This window comes from Hipposideros armiger, unplaced genomic scaffold (assembly GCF_001890085.2).
Source record: "Hipposideros armiger isolate ML-2016 unplaced genomic scaffold, ASM189008v1 scaffold_198, whole genome shotgun sequence".
Lineage (NCBI taxonomy): Eukaryota > Metazoa > Chordata > Mammalia > Chiroptera > Hipposideridae > Hipposideros > Hipposideros armiger.
The window spans coordinates 2,009,300-2,036,591 of NW_017731548.1; the positions used below are offsets into that span (position 1 = coordinate 2,009,300).

The window sequence follows — 27,292 nt, forward strand, 5'->3', positions numbered from 1 at the left end:
TTATAATAAAAATATTATCCCTGAAGATTCTAGCTAGAATTGGAACAAATATCAATCACAAGCTTTTATCTAGGGGTAAACTTCTGTATATACTATTTTCATCACTTACTCAAAGAGATGGCAGAAATAAGGTCAGATTAGCTCATTATTTTTAGCTGATCAGAAATTAAGATAATGACTTGGTTACAGAAGAGACGTAGTAAATTATAGGGTATAATTGATGGTAATAAGGTTTGAATCTGGAGAAACAAAAAATGTATGTGACTTGTTAAATTTCCAATACCATATCAAAAACTAAATAACCAGGAGTCAATCAACTTAATTCACAAAAATAGCCTTTTACCTTCATCAAAAGTGTAAACATATCAACTGAAAATCCTAATATATATGATGCTTTATTCTTTTTTTTTAAATAATTTTGATATACTAAAAGGTATAGATATATAGATCACGTGTCAGTAATTTTTTCTCTAAGAGTCAGAAAGTATTTTAGGTTTTGTAGGCTATATGGTCTGTGTTGAAATCAATCAACTCTACCATTATAGCACAAAAACCAGTTTAGATAATACATACAAAATATGGCTTATCTGGGTTCCAATAAAACTTTATTTATAAAAACAGGTGGCTGACATATTGGCTGCTAAACTAGTTTGTTGACTCACTGTATGGACCATAATGTAGTGATAACCAACAACTAGTTCGAGAAGTAAAAATTATAGACTTTAATCACTTATGTAACTCTCCCTGATCACATTACTCTATAAACAACTATTGTAAATTAATCATCTTTATTCACATTTCATAATTTTACTATATATGAATGGATCTCTAAAAAAGATACAGCATTCTTGTACATGTGTTAAGCTTTTTGTTCAATATTACTTTTGTGAAATTCGATTTCACTGCTACATAGTACAACATTGTATAACTACCATTTTTTGTCCACTCTTCTGCTAATGTACACTTACGGTGTTTCCATTTTATCCTTGGCAAAAACACTATTGTTATAAACATTTTATATCTATATCTGCTTGTGTTCATATGCAAAAATTACTTCATTGTGCATATATAAGAATGGAATTGCTAAGTTAATGTACCTTTACAAATTCAACTTTATATAATAGTGCAAAATTATATTTCAAAGTATTTGTATCAATTTACACTCCTACTAGGAGATCTATACCCTTCTTATTACAGACATTTTTAAATACACATTTTGTACCAATTGGATGAGTTTTAAATATATAATTTGTACCAACTGGATACAAATACACATTTTGTACTACTTACTTGATTACAAATAAGGTTCAACTTTTTTTGGCCACCTGCATTTTCTTTATCTACAAGTTAATGGTTATCTCTTTTACCCATTGTTCTATGAAGTTGTGTTTTTCTTATTGATTCATAGTTTTTGTGCAACCAGGATATCAACCTTTGTTAATTATTGGTGTTAGAAATACATCTTTTCCATAGTCAGGAAACATTTCACTTTTACTAACATTGTGGCAAAATACAAATAACACAAAAATTTACATCTTAATCATTTTTAAATATTAAGTATATTCACAATGTTGTGCAAAGAATCTCCAGAACTTTTTCACACTGCAAAACTGAAACTCTGTACCCATTAAACAACTCCCCATTTCTCCCTCATTCCATGCCTTGGCAACTACCATTGTACTTTGTTTCCATAAATTTGACTACTCTACATACCTCATTTAAGGGAAATCATATAATATTTTTGGGACTTCCTTATTTCACTTAGCATAATGTCCTCAAAAGTACATCCCTGCTGTAGCCCGTGTCTGAATTTTCATCCTTTTTAAGACAGAATAATATTTCACTGTATGTATAGACCACATTTTGTTTAACCATTTATCTACAGATGGACACTTGGGTTGCTTCCACCACTTGTCTATTTCTATTTTGAATAATGATGCTATGCATATGAGTGTAAAAATACATTTTTGAGATCTTACTTTCAATTCTTTTAGATATATACCTAAAGATTAAATTGTTCATTCACACAATAATTCTATTTTTAATTTTTTGAGGACCACCACATTGTTTTCTATACCGGCTACACAATTTTACATTCCCACCAAGAGTGCACAAGGCTTCAATTTCTCCACAATCTCACCAAGATGTTATCTTCTGGTGTCGTAACAGTAGCCATCCCAAGTGAGGTGATACCTTGTGACTCAATTTTTAAATTGAGTCATTGTGTTTATTTTGTTGAATTGTAGGATGTCTTCATATATTCTTGATATGAACTCCTCAAAAGACATGTGGTTTGCAAATATTTTATCCCTTTCTGTAGGCTGGCTGCCTTTTCACTCTGTTGATCATGTCCTTGCATACACACAAGTTTTTTTTATTTTGATAAAGTCCAATTTATCTCTTTCCTATTATTGGCAGTACTTGTGGTGTCATATTAAAAAAAATCAATGCCAAATCCAATGTCAGAGAGCTTCTCCCTATGTTTTCTTCCAGAGTTTTATAGTTTTATTTCTTATTAAATGGGTCTTTGACCCATTTGAAATTAATTTTTGCATATGGTATAAGGTTAAGTGTTCAACGTCATTCTTTTGCATGTGGACATCTAGTTTGTGTAACATGATTTTCTGACAAGACTGTCCTGTTGCCATTGAATGCTCTTGACACACACATCAAAATCCATTAGACCATATATGAGAGAGTTTATTTCTGGGCTAGATTCTATTCCATTTGTCTATATGTTTGCATTTATTCCAGTACCACACTGTTAGGATTATTTGTACAGTACGTCCCCTACTTAGAACAAGTTCCATTCTGGGAGAACATTCATAAGTCGGATTCGTTCTTAAGTCTGACAAAGCGAGTCTTATATACTTTTGACACAAATGTACAATGTAAAGCATAAAAAAAGTAAACACACACACACAAATACAATAAACAAACTATTTTTACTTTTACCTTAAAATGGTGGTACAGTATAATACAACAACTGGCATATAGGGGATTGCATGGAGTGAACTGACAAGAAGAGAGTTACTAACTGGAGGAGGGAGGGTAGGTGAGAGATGGTGGAGCTGAAGGATCATCAGCAATAGGAGATGGAGGGCAAGACGGAATTTCGCTCTTGCTTCTGGACATCCTGGGCTCTGATTGAGCACTGTACTACTACTGTACACTATCGCACTCTACAGTAAGCACACAGCAGAACAACTGTGACAATGTCCGGCAGACACGTGAGCTACTTCCGCGATTTGTTCGCATCTACGAATGTTCTAATGCGAGGTCCACTAGTATCTGTGAAAGTTTGCACCTCGAATGTTTGTAAGTCGGACACTTACTGTAATGTTTTGAAATCAGAAATTATGTAACTTCCAACTTTGTTGTTCTTTTTCCACAGTGTTTGGGTTAATTGGGATCCCCTGAGATTCCATATAATTTTTAGTGTGGATTTTTCTATCTTTGCAATATACACAATTGGGATTTTTGACAGAGACTGTAGATTGTTTTGGATGGAACTGACATCTTCATAACATTAGGTCTTCCGATCCATGAACATGGGATGTCTTCTTAATTATTTGTGTCTTCTTTCATTTTTCTCATCAATGTTTTATAGTTTTCAGTGTACAAGTCTTTTACTTTCTTTGTTCAGTTTATTCCTAAATATTTTATTTTTTGATGCTATTGTAAACAGAATCGTTTTCTTAATTTCCTTTTTGCATGTTTCAGTGTTAGTGTATAAAAATGCAACTAATTTTTTTGGTATTGATTTTGTATTCCGCAACACTGAATTCATTTAATAGTTCTAAGAGGTATTTAGAATCGTTAAGATTCTATATATAAGGTCATGTCATATGCAAACAGAAATTTCAGCTTTTCTTTCCTATTTGAACACCTTCTATTTCTTTTTTCTTTTTAAAGATTTTTTTGGGGAATTGGGGGAGGGGAACAGTGTTGGGGAATTGGGGAAGGGTAACAGACAAGTTGCTGTCCTTTTGTTCTTCAGTCTAGTTGTGGAGGACGTCGCTTCACTGGCCCATGTTGGTATTATCATTGCGCTCTTCCCAGGTGAGGTAGATCAGTCGCCGGCCTCTGGACGGCCGCTCACAGCGGCTCTTGGCAGCTCACACCGGCTGCCGGCCATACATGGTCGCTTATGGCAGCCCACTGCAGCAGGGGCTGAAGACTACGCCTTCGCTGGCAACTCATGGCATCCCAGCTCCGGTCAAGCTGTTGTTCACCATCTTAGCTGTAGAGGGCAGTGTCATTGGCCCTAATGTGGGATCCAAACCAGGGTCCCGCTGCTCAGAGCTGGCATCCCAAGCCAACTTAATCAACGCACCACTCGGCCGGCCCTATTTCTTTTTTCTTACATATTACTCTGACTAGGACTTTCAGTACTATGTTGAACAGAAGTGGTGAAAGTAGCCATCCTTTTCTTGCTCCTGATCTTAGAGGAAAAGTTTTCAGTCTCTCGCCATTATCTTAGCTGTGGGTTTTTCATTTATATCCTTTATTATGTTGAGGTGCTTTTCTTCTGTCCTTGGTTTGTTAAGTGTTTGCATCATGAAAGGTTGTTGAATCCTGTCAACCACTATTTCTGCATAGATTAGGATGATCATTTTTTCTTCTTCATTATATCACTGTGGTGTCTTACACTGATAAATTTCATATGTTGAACCATCCTGCATTCCAGGAATAAATCCCTCTTGGTTATGAGTGTAATCCTTTAATATGATGCCAAATTTGGTGTTCTAGTATTTTGTTAAAGATATTCACATCAATGTTTATAAAGATTTTGGTATGTATTTTCTTTTACTGTCTTTGTCTTGTTTTGGTATCAGGGAAATGGTAGCCTCATATTATGAATTTGCACTTATCTCCACTTTTATAGAAGAGTTTGAGAGCTGGTGTTAATTATTAAACCTTTGGAAAAATGCACAAAAAAGCCACCTGCTTCTAGGTTTTACTGATGAAAGATTTTTTTATTACTGATTCAATCTTCTTACTCATGTTGGGTCTGTGCAGATTTTTTATTTCTTCATGATTCAGTATGGATAAGTGGTATACTTCTAGGAATTTATCCACTCATCTAGGTCATAAAATTCACTTGTTCATACTATTCTCTTTTAATCCTTTTAAATTTGTAAAAATAAGATGTCATGTCCTCATTCATTTTAAATTTTAGTTATTTAAATTGTTTCTCTTTTGTTTTTGGCTAATCTAGTTATAGGTTTGTCAATTTTGTTGATCTTTATAAGAACTAACTCTTAGTTTTACTGATTTTTCTCAAATGTTTTTCTATTCTCTCTTATGTTCATCTTTACTCTACTCTTTGTTATTTCTTTTCTTCTGGCGCCACTGTGTTTAGTTTCTTTTTCTAGTTCCTTAATGTATATAGTTAGGTTATTGTTTTGATTTTTTTTTAAGATTTTTATTGGGGTATTGGGGGGATGGGAACAGTGCTGGGAAATTGGGGGAAGGGGAACAGACAAGTTGCTGTCCTTTTGTTCTTCAATCTAGTTGTGGAGGACGTTGCTTCAGTGGCCCAAGTTGGCACCATCATTGCGCTCTTCCTGGGCGAGGCAGATCAGTCACCGGCTTCTGGACTGCCACTCACTGCGGCTGCTGGTCGCTCACGCTGGCTGCTGGCTACATATGGTAGCCCATGGCAACCCACTGCCACAGGGGCTGCAGCCTACGCCATCGCCAGCGACTCACGGCAGCCCAGCTCCAGGTTGAGCTGTTGTTCAGCATCTTAGCTGTAGAGGGCAGTGTCACTGGCCCTCATATGTGGGATCCGAACCGGGGCCCTCTGGCGTCCCAAGCCAGTTCTTAACCATCGCGCCACTCAGCCAGCCCTTGAGATATTTTTTTAATGTAAACATTTAGAACTACAAAATTCTCTCTTAGCATTATTTTGCTACATTTTGTAGTTTTGGTATGTTGTGTTTTTCTCATTTGTCTCAAGATCTTTTCTAATTTCCCTAGAGATTGTGTTCCTCCTTTGGACTAATGGTTATTTTGAGTGTGTTAATTTCCATATATTTGTGGATTTTCCAATTTTCCTTCTGCTACTGATTCCTTCTTTATTCCACTGTGAACAGAAAAATTACTTTGTATGATTCAAATTGTTTAAAATGAATTAAGACTTTTTTTTGTGGTCAAATCTATAGTCTATCCTGGAAAATGCTCCATGTGCACTTGAGAAAAATAACTATTCTCTTGTAGGGTGGAATATTCTGTATATGCTTATTAGGATCAATTGATGTATAGTGTTGCTTAAGTCATCCGTTTCCTTACTGACCTTGTTTGGTTATTCTATCCATTATTGAGTGTAGGGTAAGTCTACAACTATTATTGGAGGCTATTTATCTCTCCCTTCAATTCTGTTAATGTCTGCTCAATATATTTAGGAATTCTGATGTTTGATGCATATAAATTTATAATTGTTATGTTTTTCTAGTGAACTGACCCCTTTATCCTTATACATTGTCTTTCTTTTTCTCTCACAACAATTCTTTATATAAAGCCTATTTTGTTTCATATTAGTATAGCACCCCTATGCTTTCTTGGTTACTATTTGCATGAAATCTTTCCCCTGCACCCCCAACCTTTCACTTTCTATCTATGTGTGTGCTTTGATTTAAAGTGAGTCACTTGTAAACAGCATATAGTTGAATTCTGGTTTTTTTGAAATACATTCAGCCAATCTATGCTGTTTATTTGGAGCATTTAATATACTTAACATTTTAAGTGATTATTAATAGGGAAGAACTAACTATTGCCATTTTGTGAATTGTTTTTCAAGTGCCTTACAGCATTCTGTCTCTCATTTCCTCCCTTGCTGTGCTTCTTTGTGTTTAAAATTTTTTAAGTGATATGTTTTGATTACTTTTTATTTTTTTATTGGGTAAATTCTATAGTGTATTCTTTGTAGTTTTAATGGGGATTACATAAAACATCTTCAAGTTATATCAATCTATTTTAAACTGAACTCCAGTTCTATATAAAACCTCTACTTCACATTTCTGCCATTCTCTATGATTCATGTTACTGGTGTCACTAATTATATATTTAGTGCACCCATTAGAAAAGACTTATACCTATTTTTATCCTTTTGTCTTTTAAATCCTGTAAAAGAACTGAAAATGGAATCATGATAATGCAGGTCATTTTTAACCCCCACATATATACCTTTACTAGAGAAGTTTATATTTTTATATGTCTCCAAGTTACTGTCTAGAATCCTTTGTTTTTTCAACTGGGATGACTTTATCATTTTTTCTAGATTAGATCTAGTGATAATGAATTCCCTCATCATCTGTTTATCTTAGAAATACTTCATTTTTCCTCCATTTTTGAATGACAGTTGGGTTCGATATAGTATTCCTGGTTGACAGTTTAATTTTTTCAAATATATCAATCCACTGCTTTCTGCCATACAGACTTTCTGTGAAAAATATGCTGACAATTTTATAAACATTTGCTTATATGTGACAAATCCTTACTGCTTTTAAGATTCTTTCTGTTTTTGACTTTCCACAGAATTATAATACATCTTGGTATGTGTCTGTTTGGATTTATCCTACTTGGTGTTTTAACTTCTTGTAACTCTGTGTTTCTTTCTTTACTCAAGTTTGAGAAGTTTCCAGGCATTATTTCTTCAAATACACTCTCTTCCCCTCTTTCTTCTCCGTCTAAGAATTCCATAATGCCTCATGATGTGCCATAAGTACCTTTTCTTCCTTTTTTTCTTTTTGCTCCTCTAACTTAATAATTTCAAATGACAGGTCTTCAAATTCACTGATTCTTTCTTCTGCCTAATCAAGTCAGATACTGAACACTTCAGTTAATTTTCTCAATTCAGCCACTGTATTTTTTAGCTCCATAATTTGTTTGCTTCTTTTTATAATTTGTCTCTTTGTTGCTATTCTCCTGTCATTCAAAAATATTTTCCTGAATTTGTTTAGTTGTCAGCCTGTGTTTTCTTTTAATCCAGTAAGCATATTTAAGACACATTTAAAAAAATCTTTGTCAAGTATGTTAGGCCTCTGACATAGGGGCACTTTAGGGGCACTTTGTGGACACTTATTTTGTTCCTTGAAATAAGCCATATTTCCTTGCTCTTTGTGTAACTTGTGTATTTTTTGTTGCTATTTGGGCATTTGAAAAAAGTCACTTCTGTCAGTCTTTATGGACTGCTTTCGTGTGGGGAAGAACTTCTATCTAGCCTGGCTTAAAGGCTCATGGTCTTCTCGAACCTTTTCTGGGAATGTGTATTCTCTGGGCCTGTGTATGTGCTTTATTCCTGATCCCTGTATATACCACTGCTTTCAAATATCTTAATTTCCCTATTGGTCTCAATCTTGCTTCTTCTTAGAAGCCTTGGTTTTCTATTATATTCCCGTTCCAATACTGAGGTCTGCAGACCTCCTGCATCTCTAACATGCCATGATGTCTGCCACTGCTTTCAGCAGCCTTTAATCTACCATCCAAACTGCCAACATTCCTATCAATGCTCTGAAACAGGCAAGACAGAAATCAGTCCCTTGGACAGTCACCAGACAAGCTAGAATGTTGCAAAAGAAGTTCCACTATATTCCTTCCATCCCAAGAACAAGCTGGGAATTCAGTGATTTCCTCCTGATTATGCATGCCCTACTGCACTAGGGAGGAGGTGAGACATGGGCAAACAAAATGCCATGAAACTTTCAACCATTTTGAGCATTCGCTTGGTTGCAAGCAGCTTCTTCACTGATTCCTAGAGTTTTACTAAAGCTACTTTTGTCTGCATATTATTGTTTATTCAGTGTTTCTGGGGAAAACAAGGGTCTGGGCTTCCTATTTCATTATTTACTGATGTCACTTTCCACCTGTTAACTTTCTAATGGTTTTTTTTATAAATCAAAATTGTTTTTAATATGGTCAAATTAATCAATTTCTACATTTTATGCTACTGTGTCTAGTTAAAGAAATATTTCCTTCATTTGGCAATATAGATTTTTTTACATTTTTTTTCTCTATAACATTTGAAGTTTTTCAAATATCTCAGAAGTGACTTTTGTGTATTTAGTGAGAAAGTGTTCAATTTTTTTATTTTTTTTATTTAACAAAGGATATCCAATTGCTCTAACTGCATTTGTTGCATTGTTCATCTCTTCCTGCAGTGGCAGGTCTGCCACAGAATGTATGTGTGTGGGGTCTGGTTCTGGATATTTTGACAGTGTTCTATCTCTGTGCCACTACCACATTGTTTAAATTAAAATAGCTTCTTTGTTTTTACATTATCTTGGTTATTTTTAAGCATTAATTAAACTCTAGAAATTTAAGAAAAAGCTCATCGAATTCTATGAAAATAATTTGAAATATTTTTAAATAAAATTTTATTAAAATTGATGGATTATTGTGAATATAAATTACTTCTTTGTGATATTGTCTGCTTACCATTAACATGATATAGTTCGCCATTATTTATGTCTTTAATGTCATTAATTTTTTATAACTTTCTCCATGGAGGACATTAAATATACTTTTGTAAAAATATAACACAGATAAGTAAAATCCTTAAACATGAGTTAATGAATTATTTTAAAGTGAACATCCTTGTAACCACTACATAGCCCAAGAAACAGACTTTGGCTAACTATTGCAGGAGGCCTCCATGTGTCCTGTCCTAATTGCAACCTTCTCCATCCTTCTAACAAACCATTATTCTGACTTTTATAATACTCAGTTTGCTTTTCTTTAAAATTTTCACATATCTAATCATAACTATATCTATAAGCAAGTTAATTTTACTAATTTTATATATCTTTTAAAGTTCTTTTAATTTATAGTCGTCCCCCCCCGCCCATTTATTTTGAAGAAACCAAGTCATTTTTACTGCAGAATTTCCACCAATATTAATTTTGATGATGGAATTCCCATAGAATAGTTTGAAATACTGAGTGTACAGGCTTAATTAGATTCAGCTTTTTTTAATTAAATAAGTAATTCACTCATTTGGTCAGTCAGTCAGTCTTGCTGGGTGCTGGTATTTTCCACATCTTATTGTCTAGCTATCTTTCTTTCTGTGATGTTGGCAACAACTGATGCTAAGATCCATTAATTCCTGAAGAGATGCTAAATTGTAATAATCTAACTCATATATCCTTCCATCATTTATCACATATATTTCTATTTCTATAAAGAGAAGACTTATCTCATTAATGATATGATAACACAAATTACATAATTTACAAAGACATGACAGGGTACACTTTCCCTTTATTTATCAGTTTTCAAAATAATGTGTTGGTTCCCTAGCATCCTATAAATTCCACAGTCATTTTTAAAAAAGCATTCTTATTACTCATGGATTTAAACACACTTGTATTAACACCTTCCAGTAATTATACTTACTGATGCTCCAAATGCTCCATTTTTGGCCAATAAAAATGTCTTCAAGTTAGCCAAATAAATATAATGATTTTGCACCAAAGGTCGTTTTGTCATCTTGGGCTGGTGGGGTTTGATACTTGTACTTGCATACATACCTACTCTAATATTTATGCATTAGTTTGCAAATTAAAAACTAGAATTTTTTTAGAGAAAACTTACTAAACTCCAAATGACTACTATCTTCAGAAATCCTTAATTATTGCCAAGAGAAACATATATATACCAAAAGCTATATAAGAGTAGCTATTGCTAATGAGTGACCCTAAAAGATGTGAATACATTAATATATTACTCTTGAATCATACAAGAATAAATTTAAGTCAGGTTGACTAATAAAAGTAATAAATTTTAAAAATGAATAAACATTATTTTAGTTTTTATTTTATGGATAACAATATAAACTACCAATTAAATAATTATTCTATAAGGAAAAATTTAAATGAATATATGTGAGTTAAAAAAACTGAATATAAAATACAATTCAAATATATTTTATGATTACTTAAAATTTAGAGTAATTGCTTTTTCTCTTTGTAAGACATTAAAATATCTTGAGTTACCTAAATCCTACCATACACAATACACACACACACACACACACACACACACACACACACACACACACGATTAAGTCAAAAGCAATGAGATTTACTCATCTTAAGCATATTTTTTAAACAGAACTAATTCAATAGTTGGGGTAAAGATATTTTTATCATGCTAGTCTCCTGAGTTCTTCACAACAGTTTGACAGTTTTTTGTTCAGAGGACAGGAAAAGTGTATCAAATTAAAGAAAAAAGGGAAATGGAATAGAGAGGAAAAGAAAGACTAATCAAGAGTACAAGTTCAAGAATGAGAACATGAAAGGACATGTGTTTCCACAGGCTGGGTGGAGAGCAAGAATGAACCTTGGATGAGTACAGTAACCAGTTCATGGGTGTGAATGATCAATACTGGGAAGTCTTACTACACCACACACAATTTTACCCATCTTCCCTTATTTTCAAAACTTACCTCTACCAGGCCGGCCAAGTGGTGCGTTGGTTAAGAGCTGGCTTGGGACGCCAGCTCTGAGCAAGCAGGGCCCTGGTTCAGATCCCACATGGGGGCAAGTGACATTGTGCCCTCTACAGCTAAGATGGTGAACAGCAGCTCGACCAGGAGCTGGGCTGCCATAAGCCACCGGTGACGGCGTAGGCTGCAGCCCCTGCTGCAGTGAGCTTCCATAAGCTACCGTGTGTGGCCAGCAGCCACTGTGAGCGGCCGGCAGTCGGCGTGAGCTGCCAAGAGCCGCTGTGAGCGGCCATCCAGTGGCCGGTGACCAATCTGCCTCACCCGGGAAGAGCACAATGATAATACCAACATGGGTCAGTGAAGCAACATCCTCCACAACTAGACTGAAGAACAAAAGAACAGCAACTTGTCTATTCCCCTTCCCCCGATTCCCCAGCACTGTTTTCCTTCCCCAATTTTCCAATAAAATCTTTAAAAAACAAACAAACAAAAAACTTACCTCTACCAAAAATAATCAGCAACAAAAATAATGTTCTATTCAAATATAAGGAAAAAATACTGAAATACTATGTACCAGAATCTACATTTGGCAATGTTAATATAAACAATAAGAGACTTCCTATTTACAAGTAAAAAATATTTTAATTAATGTTGTATAAATAAAATAGCACAGGACCACTGAAGAAAAGGCATTAGTTTGAGGTAAGAAACCTGAAGCAGGACTCCAAGAATGTGAATAATTTGGGGGAGAGAAAAAAAAGAAGGATCCAACGCAGAAGGAAGAATTGTACAAAAACAAGGAAATGTGATAATGCATAACTTGTTTGCATGTTTAGGAATGTCTTCTATAGCAGGAGGATGGAGATGAGTTGAGTATGAAAAAGGTTATGAGTAAATTATGAGCGATTCCGAATGTTGTTCTGTTATACAGCAAACGTTTCTAGGTTTTTGGATTATCTGAACTGGCAGAAATTTGGAGGACCATATCTTAAGGTTGTCAATTTTATATTTTGCCAACTAATGATATTTAAAAAACAAAATTAAAACCTAAAATCTACTTTTTGCTATCATTTTACTAAGAAAAATCATTTTAACACAAAAAAAGGATATAAGTACTACCTCCACACAGTGTTAAAAATAAAATATACTAAAATTCTTTAAATGCAGAAAAGTTACAAAATAAAACTGTATTCTGCCAGGTGAACACAAAGTAAACTTTCAATAAATAACTTGGTCCAATGTTTCATTTTTAGCACAGTCATTTTTTATAAACCCAAGAGGCATATTCTTAAAGCTCTTTCAACTCAATTCAGAATAGTTGAGGTAAACTTAGAGAAGCCCAAGAAAAATGGCTCTCAATTACTCAGCCATTTCTCCTACCTCTCTCTGCAGTGCTGGAAAGAAATAAGAAACAGTCCAGCTATCTGGCCCTGAATAACTCTAGAAAGGGGCTGGCTACATAGGTAGGCTCCTGAATGACCAACATAGAGCAGTTAAAAAGTTATCTGGTACCAAGCCTTACATTTTAAAGTTGTCACAAACTGTCACTGAGGAACCAGTAATGTGTCTTATAACTCACATCCTTCTTTGCTTTGACAGCTGGGAAACTTAGTGCTGAATTTGTGTCCCAGTTTTAATAACAGTACAGGACCCGTTACTAACATTGCTACATTACTAAATTATTCTGTGTTTATTTTAGTATGTCTTTGATAACTAAATTTCTTCTGTAAATTTGTGAAATCAGTTTAGGAAAAGGTATACATAAACATAGAAAAAATAAATAAAAGACTTCTAGGGAATGAGGAAACATTTAAGATTTATTTTTATTGAAATTTTTTCTTATTGCAAAAATAACACATTACAGGGTCAATGCATTGACTATTCTCTTTGCCTAGAACAATACTCTTCTAATAAGATAGATCACCTTCTTTAAGTCTTTGCTTAAATGTAACTTTTACTTTTGGCCCATTTAAAATCAATCACCCTCTTTAAAACTGCAGTCTAACCCTGCCATTGCTATAATCCCAATTTCTTGTGTTGTACTTATCCTTTTACATTGCATTACCAACTTCTAACATTCTATATGATTTAATTACTTATTATGTTTCATGCTTATTTGCAGTCTTTCCTTGCTAGAATATAAGTTCTACAAGGCAGGGATCTTTGTCTATTATTTACTAATATATTCCTAGTACCTAAAATAGCGCTTACCCTAGAGCAGCGGTTCTCAACCTTCCTAATGCTGCGACCCCTTAATACAGTTCCTCATGTTATGATGACCCCCAACCATAAAATTATTTTCGTTGCTACTCTGTAACTGTAATTTTGCTACTGTTATGAATCGTAATGTAAATATCTTTTTGTTTTCCGATGGTCTTAGGTGACCCCTGTGAAAAGGTCATTTGACCCCCAAAGGGGTCGCGACCCACAGGTTGAGAACCGCTGCTAGAGCAAGAACTCAGTATTTTTAGAAAAATGAACAGCCCACCATGTGTCACTGTTCTGAGAGCTCTATATGCATTATAAAATTTAATCCTCACAAGGGCCCTAGGAGGGAGGCGCTATCAATGACTACATCTTATAGAAAGAAACTAAGCTACAAACCGGCCAAGTAAATCTCAAATGTCATAGAGCTAAGTAGTGGGGCAAGGATTCAAATCAGTCTAGTTATTAACTAATACTGTCCCCCCTAACAGAAACTTAGTGTGTAAAGCCAGTTAAGACAATGATAGACAGGCACAAGGAAACTTCTACAGTAAATAGGATGTGAAAAGCAAAAATACATACATGAGGTGGCTAAATCAATGAATGGCACCTAAAGCCACTATTCACTTACAGGATCATGTGGATTTTGGTTACCCCTTTCTGAAGTTCACAAACATTTGTAAACAAAACTTAAAAAAAAACAAAAAACAAATAAAGCTACAGACAACAGCTTTTCAAAGCTACTGTCTCCTGTTAAGAGGTGCATAAATTGAATCTTCACAACAGTTGATTTACCTTCTTCGCCTCCTCACTCCGTTTAAGCTGCTGTTGAGTAAAAGACAACAGCTCCAGCAACTCCCAATTAAGTATTTTTTTACATTATCACAGTTAAGGATTCCCATATAACAAATGTTATGTGAATAAGACAAGTCACTTAAAGAAGCCTGGCTCTTAGAGTTCAAAGGACATTTTAGAGACCCTTGCTTGGTAAAGACACCATCCTAACAAAGCATATACAGCAGCCCTGAAAGACTGGGATCATACGAGCCAGAGCCTCCCATTCCAACACTTTACCCAAGTTCTTTACTCTGTTATTAGCTGTGCAATAACATGAACTGTGCAAACATGCTATTTAAAAAAAAATGAGTAAGGAGAAAGCATACGAATATATGAATATCTTATTAGAATTTGTGGAAACAATGTCTTCATAGTTTTTTGGCAATAATATTCCTCCAGAAGTACAAATTATGCCATGATTAATAGATACATTATAGGAAACTGAAATAATTAGAATAGAGAGAGAAATCATACCTTCTATCAATAGTTCTTGTCCATGACTGCCAAGAAGTGTACGAGATAGGAATGGGGCAAAGTCTACAAAAATTTCACGAAGAAGAGGAGCAACTTTTTCTAGAGCTCTTTCAAGTTTTGCAGTGATGCTGTTGAAATTAAGACATAAAGACTAGTAAATATAATTCAAAATAAAAAGTGAAATAGACTTTACTTCTAAATTAAAATCTTTGAAAATCATAAAAGTCCAATTCTAACCCACTGAATAATAACAGCTTCATGTACAAGGGACACCCAGTACAGTTTTACATCAGTCATAAGGCTACTCAAAAGACGGCAGCTAAATTAGAATGATGATACGATGAAAAGGAATTGGGGTTCCGTAAGCTTCGAGGGCTGCAGACTCTATTCATAGCTCTAGGAGCTTCAAGAGAAGAAGTTCTTGTATGTCTTGTTTGTCTAGCCTTCCATCTATCAAAGAAATTGGTTTTGAACACTTACTACATGGATCACCGTGCCAATTACAAAGAATTAACTCTTGATCTCAAGATTTCCCTGAAAATTCCCCGAAAAACTAAACAAATAAGAGAATAACTGGAATTCAGTGTAATACACTTGAATTGCTTTGCCAAAGTAGGCATGTCCCATTTCATAAGCCCACTCGGTTTTATTTACCAATACCTGCATTATTATTTATATTGTTCACTATTAAGTTTTAAATTATAAGACTTTACATAAGCACTGTTTGACATTCTTGAAAACACCTTGAACAGTATATGTAAAAGAAAAAAACATCAGTAAAAGAAACAATTCTGCTCAGGCAAATAAAAAAGTGCTTTGGAGTAAGACTGCCTAGGTGACCTTGGGACATTAGACTTTCTTTGCCTGCAAACTGAAGATGATCATAATAATACCTACCCCTTGAGTATCAAATGAGCTAAGGCATGTAACATGCACAGAGAACTACCCGGACACAGTGAGAGGTCAATAATGGTAGCTCTTGGAACTGCTAATTTGAATAAAACACACCTATATTTACTCTTACAAAATGTGACTGATATATTTTTAAAAATCAATTTAATAATATGTTGGATGGTAACTCATTCTTGTACACATAAGATATGTACAGTAAGGAATTAAACAATGCTTCAAAATAATAAAAGTTCTGTCACAATGCCAAGTAACATTTTTGTTACACATGAGGAAAACATAATGACAAAAAGGTAATTCGTCACAGAATTTGCAAAATATTACTAATATTTAAAACTAAAACTACTGCATCTTTTTTAAAGCAATTGAATGTTTAAATAGAAATAACAAAATAAACTGGGATTAGGAAATAATATTTTTTCTTATTTTGAAAAGAGCACATAATCTGAATCCTTTGTATACACAAAGCCTCTCCGATAGCATTTTGTCTGTAATTTGACTTTGTTTCCTCTCATCTGGGTCAACAGCTTTAGAGAAAGGAGAACTTGGGAGGAAACTCAGATTTAGGCACTTCATAAACACTTAAAGAGAATATTCTGGACGTACAACTCTAGGCAGGAAAAAAAGACTTGGGCGGGCCTTCCCAGACTTGCAGAAGAGTTTCCAATATTCCCCCTACTCTTTTATTCCTGATGCAAGTGTCTACTTTAAGCAGATATTTCTCATAGTTTAGTGTAGACCAGAATCAACTGTAAGGCATGTTTAAACACTCCCAGAGTTTCTGGTTCAGCAGGTCCCTGGGTGTACTGTGGCAATTTGCACCTCCAACGAATTCTCCAGGTGGTCTAATACTGCTGGATCCAGGAAACACACTTTGAGAATAACTGTTTTAGTGAGAGTATGTACTACTAGTAAATTGTAACAAAACAGCTAGCAAAGGAACGGCGACCTAAAGTCATAGAAACATAATAATAAGTTATTTCTGAATTTTAGTGAATATAGACAGAACTTCTTTTTTGGACCTACTATTTCATTCATTCCTTCTAATCTCCAAGATCAATTCTTATGACTCTTCCCAGCTAAAATAATCCCCTCTACAAAGGAAAGTTAAGTAAGAATGGCAAGCATGAACCTATGAAAAGAAGAAAAATCTCGATATAATTATTGTTTGCTTTTCCAGCTGAATTCTGAGGGAAACATGGATATTTATTTTTATTTAAGATTAATGAGAGAAAAATTACTTCAGAAAAATTCTAGATTTATAAAGGTTCGCATCATAGTTGGATTGCAATATACTAACTAGCCCGGAACAGTTTTCCCTAGTTTAAGCCTTTTTCCATATTTTACAGGTTTATGTATGATTTAGAGGCATCAGAACTGCAAAAATACAGTTCTTGGTGATGAAGTTAAATATCAAATGGAAACTAATCTAAGCAACTAAGTACATGTGTGTATGTAAAAATGTATTAATTACCTTGACTTAAGGGTAATGGATAAAAACAGACATTTCTCAGTGAATGAACCCCTAAAATAAGATTTTTTGCAATTATTTTCTTATAAAATTTAATATTAAATGATTTTTACACATATCATGCTGCAACGATAATTTTAATTTTCCATTAGGAGACAGATAAACAATGCAACATTTTACCCAGCAAGAGGTCAAATCTTTCAAGTACAAAAAAATCATTATCAAGTATAACTGCCAGGTTTCTCTATCAAATAACAACGAAATCTTCTAAGTGAAAAAAATTATATCATCGCCTTTTAAAAGTGAAGAAAATGGACAGTTTTTTTGTTGTTAATATTTACAAATTCCTCGCAATATATTTTAAAGGAAAGTAAACAGTATGAGATCTTCATCTCTAAATATTCTCAAAGGAAATGATATAAATATAACACTAAGCTTTATACTCTCCTGTATCACCTGGCAAAGAACCACTTAAAATAAAGAAAAACAAAACATATTGTGCTTTGTGGACAGAAAAGGGGCCACAGGTTAAACCTGACAAGCTCAGGTGATTGAAAATAACCACATAAAATGGTGTGAGCATAAAAACTTTCATAACCAAGAGGGCCATGGTGGGAAGTCACATCATCTTTAACTTCCTTCATCAAGTTAGTCTGTGCCTTTGCAGCGAGCCTCTCTGTTTTTCTGTACCTAAAACAACACATCTTTAATCCTTTTTCCAGACCGGAGCTGAAAACTGCAAAATTCCTCATTATAATGCTTATCACCTGATTACCATCCCTTTGTGCTGTAAAAAACTGTTAGCTATCCTGTATCCACCTATGTAAAAGGAGTCCCATTGGGCTGGCCGAGTGGTTCAGTTGGTTAAGAGCTTGCTCAAGAGTGTCAGCTCTGAGTAACAGCTGTTTCAGTTCTGGCCTGAGCTGCCAACAGGTGGCAGGATGGCTCAGCTAAAAATAAATAAATAAATAAATAAAATAAAGGAAGTGCCTGTCTCTCCAATTTACTTTTATCTAATCCCAGAGGGTTCCCCACTTTGCTCTCTCCCACCCCCTTAATCTAGCACCAATAGATTTCATGTAAACTTCCTCCTTTGATTTTATGTATAAAATAAGATGCAAACCGCCATTTTGCAGAGCATTTTCTCAATCAGTTGAGATTTTGCTTCCCGGCAATTGTGACAGAATGGCTCAAATAAACTCTTATAAGTTTTCTCCTAGGCTGGATGTTTTTCGTTAACAGCTTCTATTGTTATTTGAATTCTCATCTGAGAGAAACACACAATGAAAAACTCCTTTTTCTCAACTGCAAGGCAAATATGAAAAATTTATCTGTTAACATGTAAAAAAACCAATTAAATAAAAAACATTTTAACAAGGGAGAACTCCTTGGCCATCCATCCTATGAAAATAAATGAACTATTCACAATACTTAGAATATAATTTTTATTTTTAAAATAGAAATAACATTTAATTAGTGGAAGAAAACAAGGTTCTGTGGAAAATAATTTTGTAAGAAAATTAGCATATTTTAATTAATTTAGGGAAAAGACTAAGTAGTAAGTTTTCAGTTTCATTTTAAAGTTTATTTTTACCATGCAAAAAACATTTATTTAGTTTCAGGCATTTTTTACACAGAATACAAGAGGCACTAGATGGAGAATCTGCCCTACACAGACCTTGAGTGAGGTTTATAATCTTAACACTCTAGTAACTTATTATCTGGGAAAGTTCTTGGGCCCTAAATTTAAATTTGTCAACTCTAGGCTGAAATATATTCTCTCAAGCTATCCATTCCTCTCTCCCTACTCTATTCTTTTTCATTCCCTTCAGTCACACTAACAATGCTTGTGATGCTATTTTGACTTTGGTTATTTTTCTTGATAGTATGTGTAAATTCTTTTAAAAAAGAGAATTACTGATTTCAGTGAAGAAAATTACTGTTACTACTTGGGAAATTTATCAACTACTCTAACAAAATTACCAACTGTAGGAAAACAAACTATTCAAAGAAAATGATAATGCTTTAGATGAAATTACATAGCTCCAATCTTGCATTAAAACAATATGAGTTAAAACATAAGAGTTTATTATTATGGTTTAAAAAAGCACAATTATGTATTGGCCTTTACCTGTATTATGGAAATCTCATTTACAGAGCTTTATAGATTCTAAGAAAGTTACTTGAATAAAAGTATAACCGGTGGGACCAAAAAACATTACAAAAACCTAGGGCTGCAATTATTATCAAATCTTACCAAATGTAACTGACCTGACCTGACCTGACCTGGAGCTATATCCAAGGCCAAGGTGAATGACAATACATGAATCAGCAAAAAAAGTACAACTTATGTTTCTTGTTTTCTAAATAAATCCCCTTTCTAGCTATATTTCACAATAAAGGGTTATCTTTTATATGTTAGAATTCTAGGAAAACATAAGTTAGGATACTGTTTACACTGTGAGTTGTATTTCAATGAACTCTCTTATACTTGTGCCACTTCATAAAGTTATAATTTTTATTTACTTTTGATTTTAAATTTGTGTATTCTCCTAGATTCTTAGAATAATGTCAAAAATATAATCAACAATAATTTAATTTGGTATAATAAAGTTCTTAAATTTCTTCATTTCTTAAATCATACAAATAATGGGTGTGTATAATAAATCTTGAATGAAAATAAATTGTGTCTCTTAAGCAATGTCCTAAAAATATAGCTCAGATATAAAGGAAATTATTACATCAGTGCATTTCAGAGTAGATTTTATTAATTGAATACTCTTATGTAAATTAGGAAATGCAGGCAGAAGTTATGTAAACTGATTTGCTTAAAATTAGATGCAAAGATTAGAAGAGTGTTAATCACAGCAAAACTGTCATTATAAAGTTAATTTTTTTTTCAGTTTTAACAAGGCTCCATTTATTTAAAAGTAAAAAAATTTATAAAAATAAAAACACTTAAGGTATCCAAAATGAATGAATACACACCTGAAAATATTTTCTGAGGGAACTACTCAGCTAACCTACCGTATTAGTAAGCACCAGGTGGTTTTAAAGAACAACTGCTTCTAGGTACCTTTAAAGTGAACATTTTACATAAAATTTAGTTTATTATACGCACAAATAGGGCTTCTCAAAGGGCAGCACAATTTTTCTTTTCTAGCAATATTTTTTTTGCGGGGGGCAAAACTTTTGTGGGTTTTTTTTTTTTTTGGCTTTTCTTCCTCCATTTTTCTTCTAAAATTGCTGCTGGTGGGTTAAAAGAATGCCGCAGCTGAACCGCGGTAGAGGAGATGAGGTAGGCGCCAGCGAACAACTGATTTCCTTCTAAGACCAACTGATGTCCTTCAAAGACGAAGACGATCAGGAGGAGAGGAGCTCTGAAAACTCCTCCGCAGTGAGGGATTTAGCTGATGTCAAATAGTCCGTAGTCAATGAATCAGAAAGGAATCGAAACAGTTCCTCCAATTCGGAGGTAGGAAAAGCCCCTCTGGCTGGTGGGGGTTTTATTTTATTTTTTCTTTTCTTTCTGGCTGGTGGGGTTCTTAATCTATTTCCTGGGCTTGGCAAATGTTGCTTAAAGGGGAGAAATCGGGGCTGGGTGCAGGGCCCGGGCGCCGCGGAGACAGGCGGGCCGCGGCCGTGCCGGGGATGCCATCATTTGGACCCCGCTGGTTCTTTTTCCCCTCCCTCTCCCCCCTCGCCCCCACGTGGCATTTGCCTCGACCTCCACCCCCCTGGGAAGGCGGAAAGATAGCCTCCGCCTTGCTCTGAAAAGTTTCCGAGATAAATCCCGGGAAAGTTTGGAAGGTGAGTACGCCCCGCGCGCCACGCGGCCGCCGGGAGCTGCCCCCTGGACCCGCGGCCCCAGCCTTATGTCCTGCTGGGCCTGGGCGCCTGGCCCCTTAGTCCACTTTCTAAACTTTCTCCTCGTTCTCTCCCACTTCAGTGCGCGGCCGCCGCCGTCCCCTCGCCACCCTGCCATGTTAGCGGCCAAGACGCAAGACGGAGGGCTCTTTAAGGGGCTACCTTATCCCGCTACCTCTTCATCATGCTCCCCGACCTCACGAGCTACCTCCCGAACGGATCGGTTAACCACTGCCCAAACCGGAAGTGCCTCTGCGCCTGGCCCCCGCCCGCTGCCCACCAGCGTGGCTCCGCATGCGGCCTCTGCCCTACCACCTCCCACTTCCTCGTCTCCCGTCCCTCACGCTCCAGGCCCAGGCCGCCGGAAACTCTCCAAACTTTTCTGCCTTTTGGGCAGCACCATTTCTTGCCTGAGGGAGTCAAAAATATAACGTCTCAGGGGCTTTTCAAAATGCAACACTATCCACCCTTGGAAAAACATTCTAATACACGTCTTTTTTTTTTTTTTTTGAAGCATCCTACAGACTTTAAATTCTAATAAAGTAAATATCAGGCTTTAATATCCCATATAAACAAAAAGCTCTGTGGGGTCCCCACTTTTTTTCAGAGTAAAGGGGTTTTGAGAAAAAACTGGGATTACCACTGTAGTTTATCCTTAGCCATATCTGGTCAGTTTCTGGCTCAGCTCATAAAGCACTAGTGTACGGGCCGGCCGAGTGGCTCAGTTGGTTAAGAGCTGCTCAAGAGTTTGAGCTCTGAGCAACAGCGGTTTGAGTCCAGCCCGAGCTGAGCAGCCACTGAGCTGCCAACAGGTAGCACGATGGCTCAGCTAAAAATAATAATAATAATAATAAAGCACTAGTGTGATATAATTACCAAGAACTGCTATCTAAGGCCCTGGCTCGGCTGAGCTTTCTGTCCAATAGCACAGGAAGCTGATTTGTGCTGACATGTTGGACTTGGACCAGGTGGCTGGTTTTCTCCTTTTCCCCGCCGTTTTATTGTTCCCTTCACTCCTGTTTTCTTTGTCTCTTTATTTTCCTTTTTATTATTTTTCTTTGCTCTTCTTCACCATTTCTCTTTTTTGATCTTTTTTTCTCATTCTTTTAATTTTCTCAATTTTTAGTTTTCTCATTTTTTGCATTTTTCTCATTTTTTTTCTTTAAATTTTTTAGTTTTTTAGTTAGTATTGTTAGTATGGTTAGTGTATTTATGAACATAGTTAGCATAGTTATTGTTTATTCTTTTCTCTTATTTTAATTTTCTCAATTTTTTTGTTTTCTCATTTTTTTTTCTTTAAATTTTTTAGTTAGTACTTTTAGTTAGTATTGTTAGTAAGTATATTTACTCAGCATAGTTAGCATAGCTACTGTTTGTTAGCACAGTTGGTGAGCACAGTTAGTATCATCAGTGAGTGTAGTTAGAAGGTAATCAAGTTGTATGACTTTTCAGACATCCCTGTTGACCAAGAACCCCACATCATGAGCTCCTAGAAACTATTGGCAAGGGCCTCTTTGCCAAGGTAGTGTTGGACTGCCATATTTTGACAGGGGCGGAGATGGCCATTAAAATCATACATCAACGGGACTTATTTCTAAGTGGTCGGACCTCTCCCAGGAGAAGTCCACTGCATGGCAGACTTGCACAACCCCAACATCATCCAACTATTCCTTGTGATCAGCACTACGGAATCACTATTCCTCATCATGGAACTCATGCCTGGAGGGGACATGACGGACTATGTTCATGCCCATGGCTGCATGCCAGACACATGGCCCACAGCATCTTTCAGAAGTTGGTATCAGCAGTGCACAACTGTCACGAGAAGGGCATTGCGAACGGGGACCTGAAGCCACAGAACGTGCTGCTGACACAGATGAACGCTAAACTCGCAGACTTTACATTTGGCATGTCATTCAAGGCCGTCAATTGAGCACATTTTGTGGCAGCCCCGTGTATGCAGCCCCAGAACTCTTCCTGAGCCAGAAATAGATGATCCTGCCCTGGACGTGTGGAGCTTGGGGGCGCTGCTGTGCAGGATGCTCACGAACACCCTCCCTTCTAGGGGAATGAACCTGGGAGATCTAAAGCAGAAGTTGCTCAGCGGGGAGTACAACGTGCCATCCTACTTATCCTCTGAAGTGGAAAACCTAAAAAACTACCTACACTCAATCCCCAGAAGAGAGAACATCTCAAAGTCATCATGCCGGATACTTGGCTGAATGTGGGCCAAGAGGAGGAGCTGAAGCCTTACGCTGAGCCACCCAGTGATGTCACAGGCTCCTGGATAACAAGGGAGATGCTGAATCTGGGCTTTCATTGGGAAGACATCAAGAACACGTTGTCAAACGAAACATACAACCATCTTTTTGCCATGTACCATACATACCGCATCTTAAAAACAAAAAAAAACCAAAGCCCAGTGTCACATGATCCATATAAAGCTCTTCCATCCTCTGGAGCCCCAGAGCCGCAGTCCCTCCCAAGCACAGGAGGGTCACACAGCGTGCTCCAGTTTCCGGTAGGCAGGGCAACAGCCTATGGACCATGAGTCTGGGCAGAAGGCCCACGAGTCTGCCAGTCCATCAGCCATCCTGGAGTCCAGCACCACCACATCCGAGTCAACCATTGAGTTCAGGACTACCACCCCACACCCACCCCAGGCTCCAGGACCACCACTCCAAGCCCAGCCCAGAATCCAAGACTGCCAGGGGTCTAAGACCATTACTCCTTAGCATAGACCAGGCTGCAGGACCGCCACTCCAGAGCCCAGCCCAGAGTCCCCAGTGTCGCCCTGGAGACTCTCCCTCCAGCTACGGCACCAGCAGCAGCAGTGGAAACTGAGAGGAAATCAGGCAGGGCCGGTGGGGGTGGCTAGGAGATAGATGCTTGAACTTTTTAAGAAAGCTCTGCTGTCTGCCACCCAAGAAGGGGCACTGCAGATGCAACAAGGTAAAGCCCGTTTAGATTTCGGATGCCAAAGCAGGGGAGGTCGAGCCGGGCTCCCTGCATTTTAAATGCTGAACTGGAGGTCCAGGGAGCCCGACCACATGGCGGGGGAGATCGTTCAGAGGCTGGACGTAAACTGCAGGTGGCAGCAGTGCAAGTACACACTGCGTGCAAGGAGCCCTGGACAAGAGGACTTGGTCCAGCGGACAATGGAGATGTGCCATGTGCCGTGGCCTTCTCTGCACGGGATTCACATCCAGGGTACCTGGCATCACAGTGGCCTTCAGAAGCATTGTACCCCAAATCCCTGGTGAGATTGAAGGACGGCCTGCAGCCCCCTTTGCATGTTGTGCCCTCTTGGTCTTCTGTTCCCTTGGCTTTGAACCCTCAGCTCTCCCGTCCATTTCTCCTTTATGGCAGGATTTGGCATGTCGTACGAAGGCCATCAATTGAGAAGACCCAGGGAGCCTTCGGAACACAACACAGTCTCCGTGACCAGAGTTCCCCCAACCTCGCGCCGTCCTCAGGCTCCCCTTTTTCTCTCAAGAGAGAAGGAAGCCGGGCTAAGGCCACCATTCCTCTGACTTGGTGTTGGTGGGGAATAACTAGAGCACTTCTGCGAAGCCTGTCCTTCAGTCTTTGAAGAATGGCAGCCATGCTTGTCACTTTTAACTGGCTCACGAAGGCCCATTGTTTGTATGACAGGAAAATATTATTGAAGGCCTGCGAGTGGGCAAGGCAGATAAAAAAGCACAGAGAAAACTTAAAAGTTGTCCAGTGGGGGGCTACTCACTTGGCCCATATCACCACTGCATGGCAGACTTGCGCTACCAACTATTCCATGTGATCAGCACTACAAAATCACTCTTCATAGTCATGGAACTCGCACCTGGAGGGAACATGTTGGACTGACTACCTTTATGCCCAGGGCTGCATGCCGGAGGACATGGCCGGCAGCATCTTCTGGCAGCTGGTATCAGCAGTGCACTACTGTCACAAGAAGGGCATTGCTCACAGGGACCTGAAGCCACAGAACGTGCTGTTGGACACTTAGATGAATGCTAAACCCGCAGACTTTAGATTTGCCATGTCATTCAAAGGCTGTCAATTGAGCACATTTTGTGGCAGCAGCCCAAGAACTCTTCCTGGGCCACAAATAATGGTCTTGCCCTGGACGTGTGGAGCTTGGGGGTGCTGCTGTGCAGGATGCTCACGAACACCCTCCCTTCTAGGGGAATGAACCTGGGAGATCGGAAGCAGAAGTTGCTCAGCGGGGAGTACAACGTGCCATCCTACTTATCCTCTGAAGTGGAAAACCTAAAAAACTACCTACACTCAATCCCCAGAAGAAAGTCTAAAAGACATCATGCCGGATCCTTAACTTAACATGGGCCAGGAGGAGGAGCTGACGCCTTACATTGAGCCACCCAGTGATGTCACAGGCCACTGGGTAACAAGAGAGACTCTGCATCTGGGCTTTCATTGGGAAGACATCAAGAACACGTTGTCAAACGAAACATACAACCATCTTTTTGCCATGTACCATACATACCACATCTTAACAAAAAACCCCAAAGTCCGGTGTCACATGATCCATGTAAAGCCCTTCCATCCTCTGGAACTCCAGAGCCGTAGTCCCTCCCCAGCACAGGAGGTTCACACAGAGTGCTCCAGTTTCCAACAGGCAGGGCAGTAGCCTATGGACCTTGAGACAGGGCAGAAGGCCCACGAGTCTGCCAGTCCATCAGCCATTCTAGAGGCTAGCACCACCACTTCTGAGTCAACCACTGAGTCCAGGACAACCACCCCACCACCCATCCCAGGCTCCAGGACCACCATTCCTGAGCCCAGCCCAGAATCCAGGACTGCCACTCCTGAGCCCAGCTCGGTGTTCAAAGCTGCACTCCCGAGCAGACCAAGGTAGGACCACCACTCCCGAGTCCAGCCAAGGGTCTAAGACCACCACTCCCTAGCACAGACCAGGGTGCAGGACTGGCACTCTGGAGCCCAGCTCAGAGGCCCCCATGTTGCCCTGGAGACTCTCCCTCCAGCCACAGCACCAGCAGCAGCAGTGGAAACTGAGAGGAAATCAGGCAGGGCCGGCGGGGTTGGCTAGGAGATAGGTGGTTGAACTTTTTAACAAAGCTCTGCTGTCTGCTGCCCAAGAAGGGGCACTTCAGAAGCAAAAAAGGAAAAGCCCGTTTACATTTCAGATGCTACGGCAGGGGAGGACAAGCCGTGCTCCCTGCATTTTATTTTATTATTATTTTTAATGAATTTTGGGGGGAATTAGTGGGAGGTGAACAGTGTTGGGGAATCAGGGAAGGGAAAGGGACAAGTTGCTGTCCTTTTGTTCTTCAGTCTAGTTGTGGAGGACGTCACTTCACTGGCCCATGTTGATATTATTTTCCTCTTCCCTGAGTGAGGCAGTTGTTCTTGCTCACCAGCCATTGGATGGCCGCTCATGGCGGCTCACGGCAGCTCACGCCCACTGCCGACCAGCCCCACTGCAGCGTAAGGCATCGCCGGCAACTCATGGAAGCCCAGCTCCAGGTCGAACTGCTGTTCACCATCTTAGCGGTAGAGGGCGTAGTGTCACTGGCCCTCATGTGGGAACCGAACCGGGGTCCTGTTGCTCAGAGCTGGCGTCCCAAGCCTAGGGCTCCCTGCATTCTAAATGGTGAACTGGAGATCCAGGGAGCCCGACCACGTGGTGGTGATAGGCCACAGGCTGGACACAAACTGCAGGTGGCAGCAGTGCAAGTACACAGTGTGTGTGCAAGTAGCCCTGGGCAAGAGGTCCAGCAGACAGTGGAGGTGTGCAAATTGCCCGTGGCATTCTCTGCACGGGATTTACATCTAGGGTACCTGGCATCGCAGTGGCCTTCAGAAGCCAAGATTTCATACCCAAAATCCCTGGTGAGACTGAAGGATGGCCTGGAGCCCCCTTGGCATGTTGTGCCCTCTTGGTCTTATGTTCCCTTGGCTTTGAACCCTTAGCTCCCTCGTCCATTTCTCCTTATGGCAGGATTTGGCATGTTGTTCAAGGACCGTCAATTGAGAAGACCCAGGGAGCCTTCGGAACATGTCACAGAGTCGCCGTAACCAGAGTTCCTTAGATGCGTCCCAGA

At 38.2% G+C, this 27,292-nt stretch overlaps 1 protein-coding gene across 1 annotated transcript in view; it reads right to left on the reverse strand.

Moving 5' to 3' along the window:
• NBEA (neurobeachin) overlaps nucleotides 1–27,292 on the reverse strand; it is a 707,336-nt gene that overhangs the window by 383,405 nt on the left and 296,639 nt on the right. Inside the window, exon 33 of the mRNA XM_019653151.1 lies at nucleotides 14,966–15,093. Coding sequence (XP_019508696.1) covers nucleotides 14,966–15,093 — 128 coding nt within the window. The remainder of the gene's footprint in view (nucleotides 1–14,965; nucleotides 15,094–27,292) is intronic.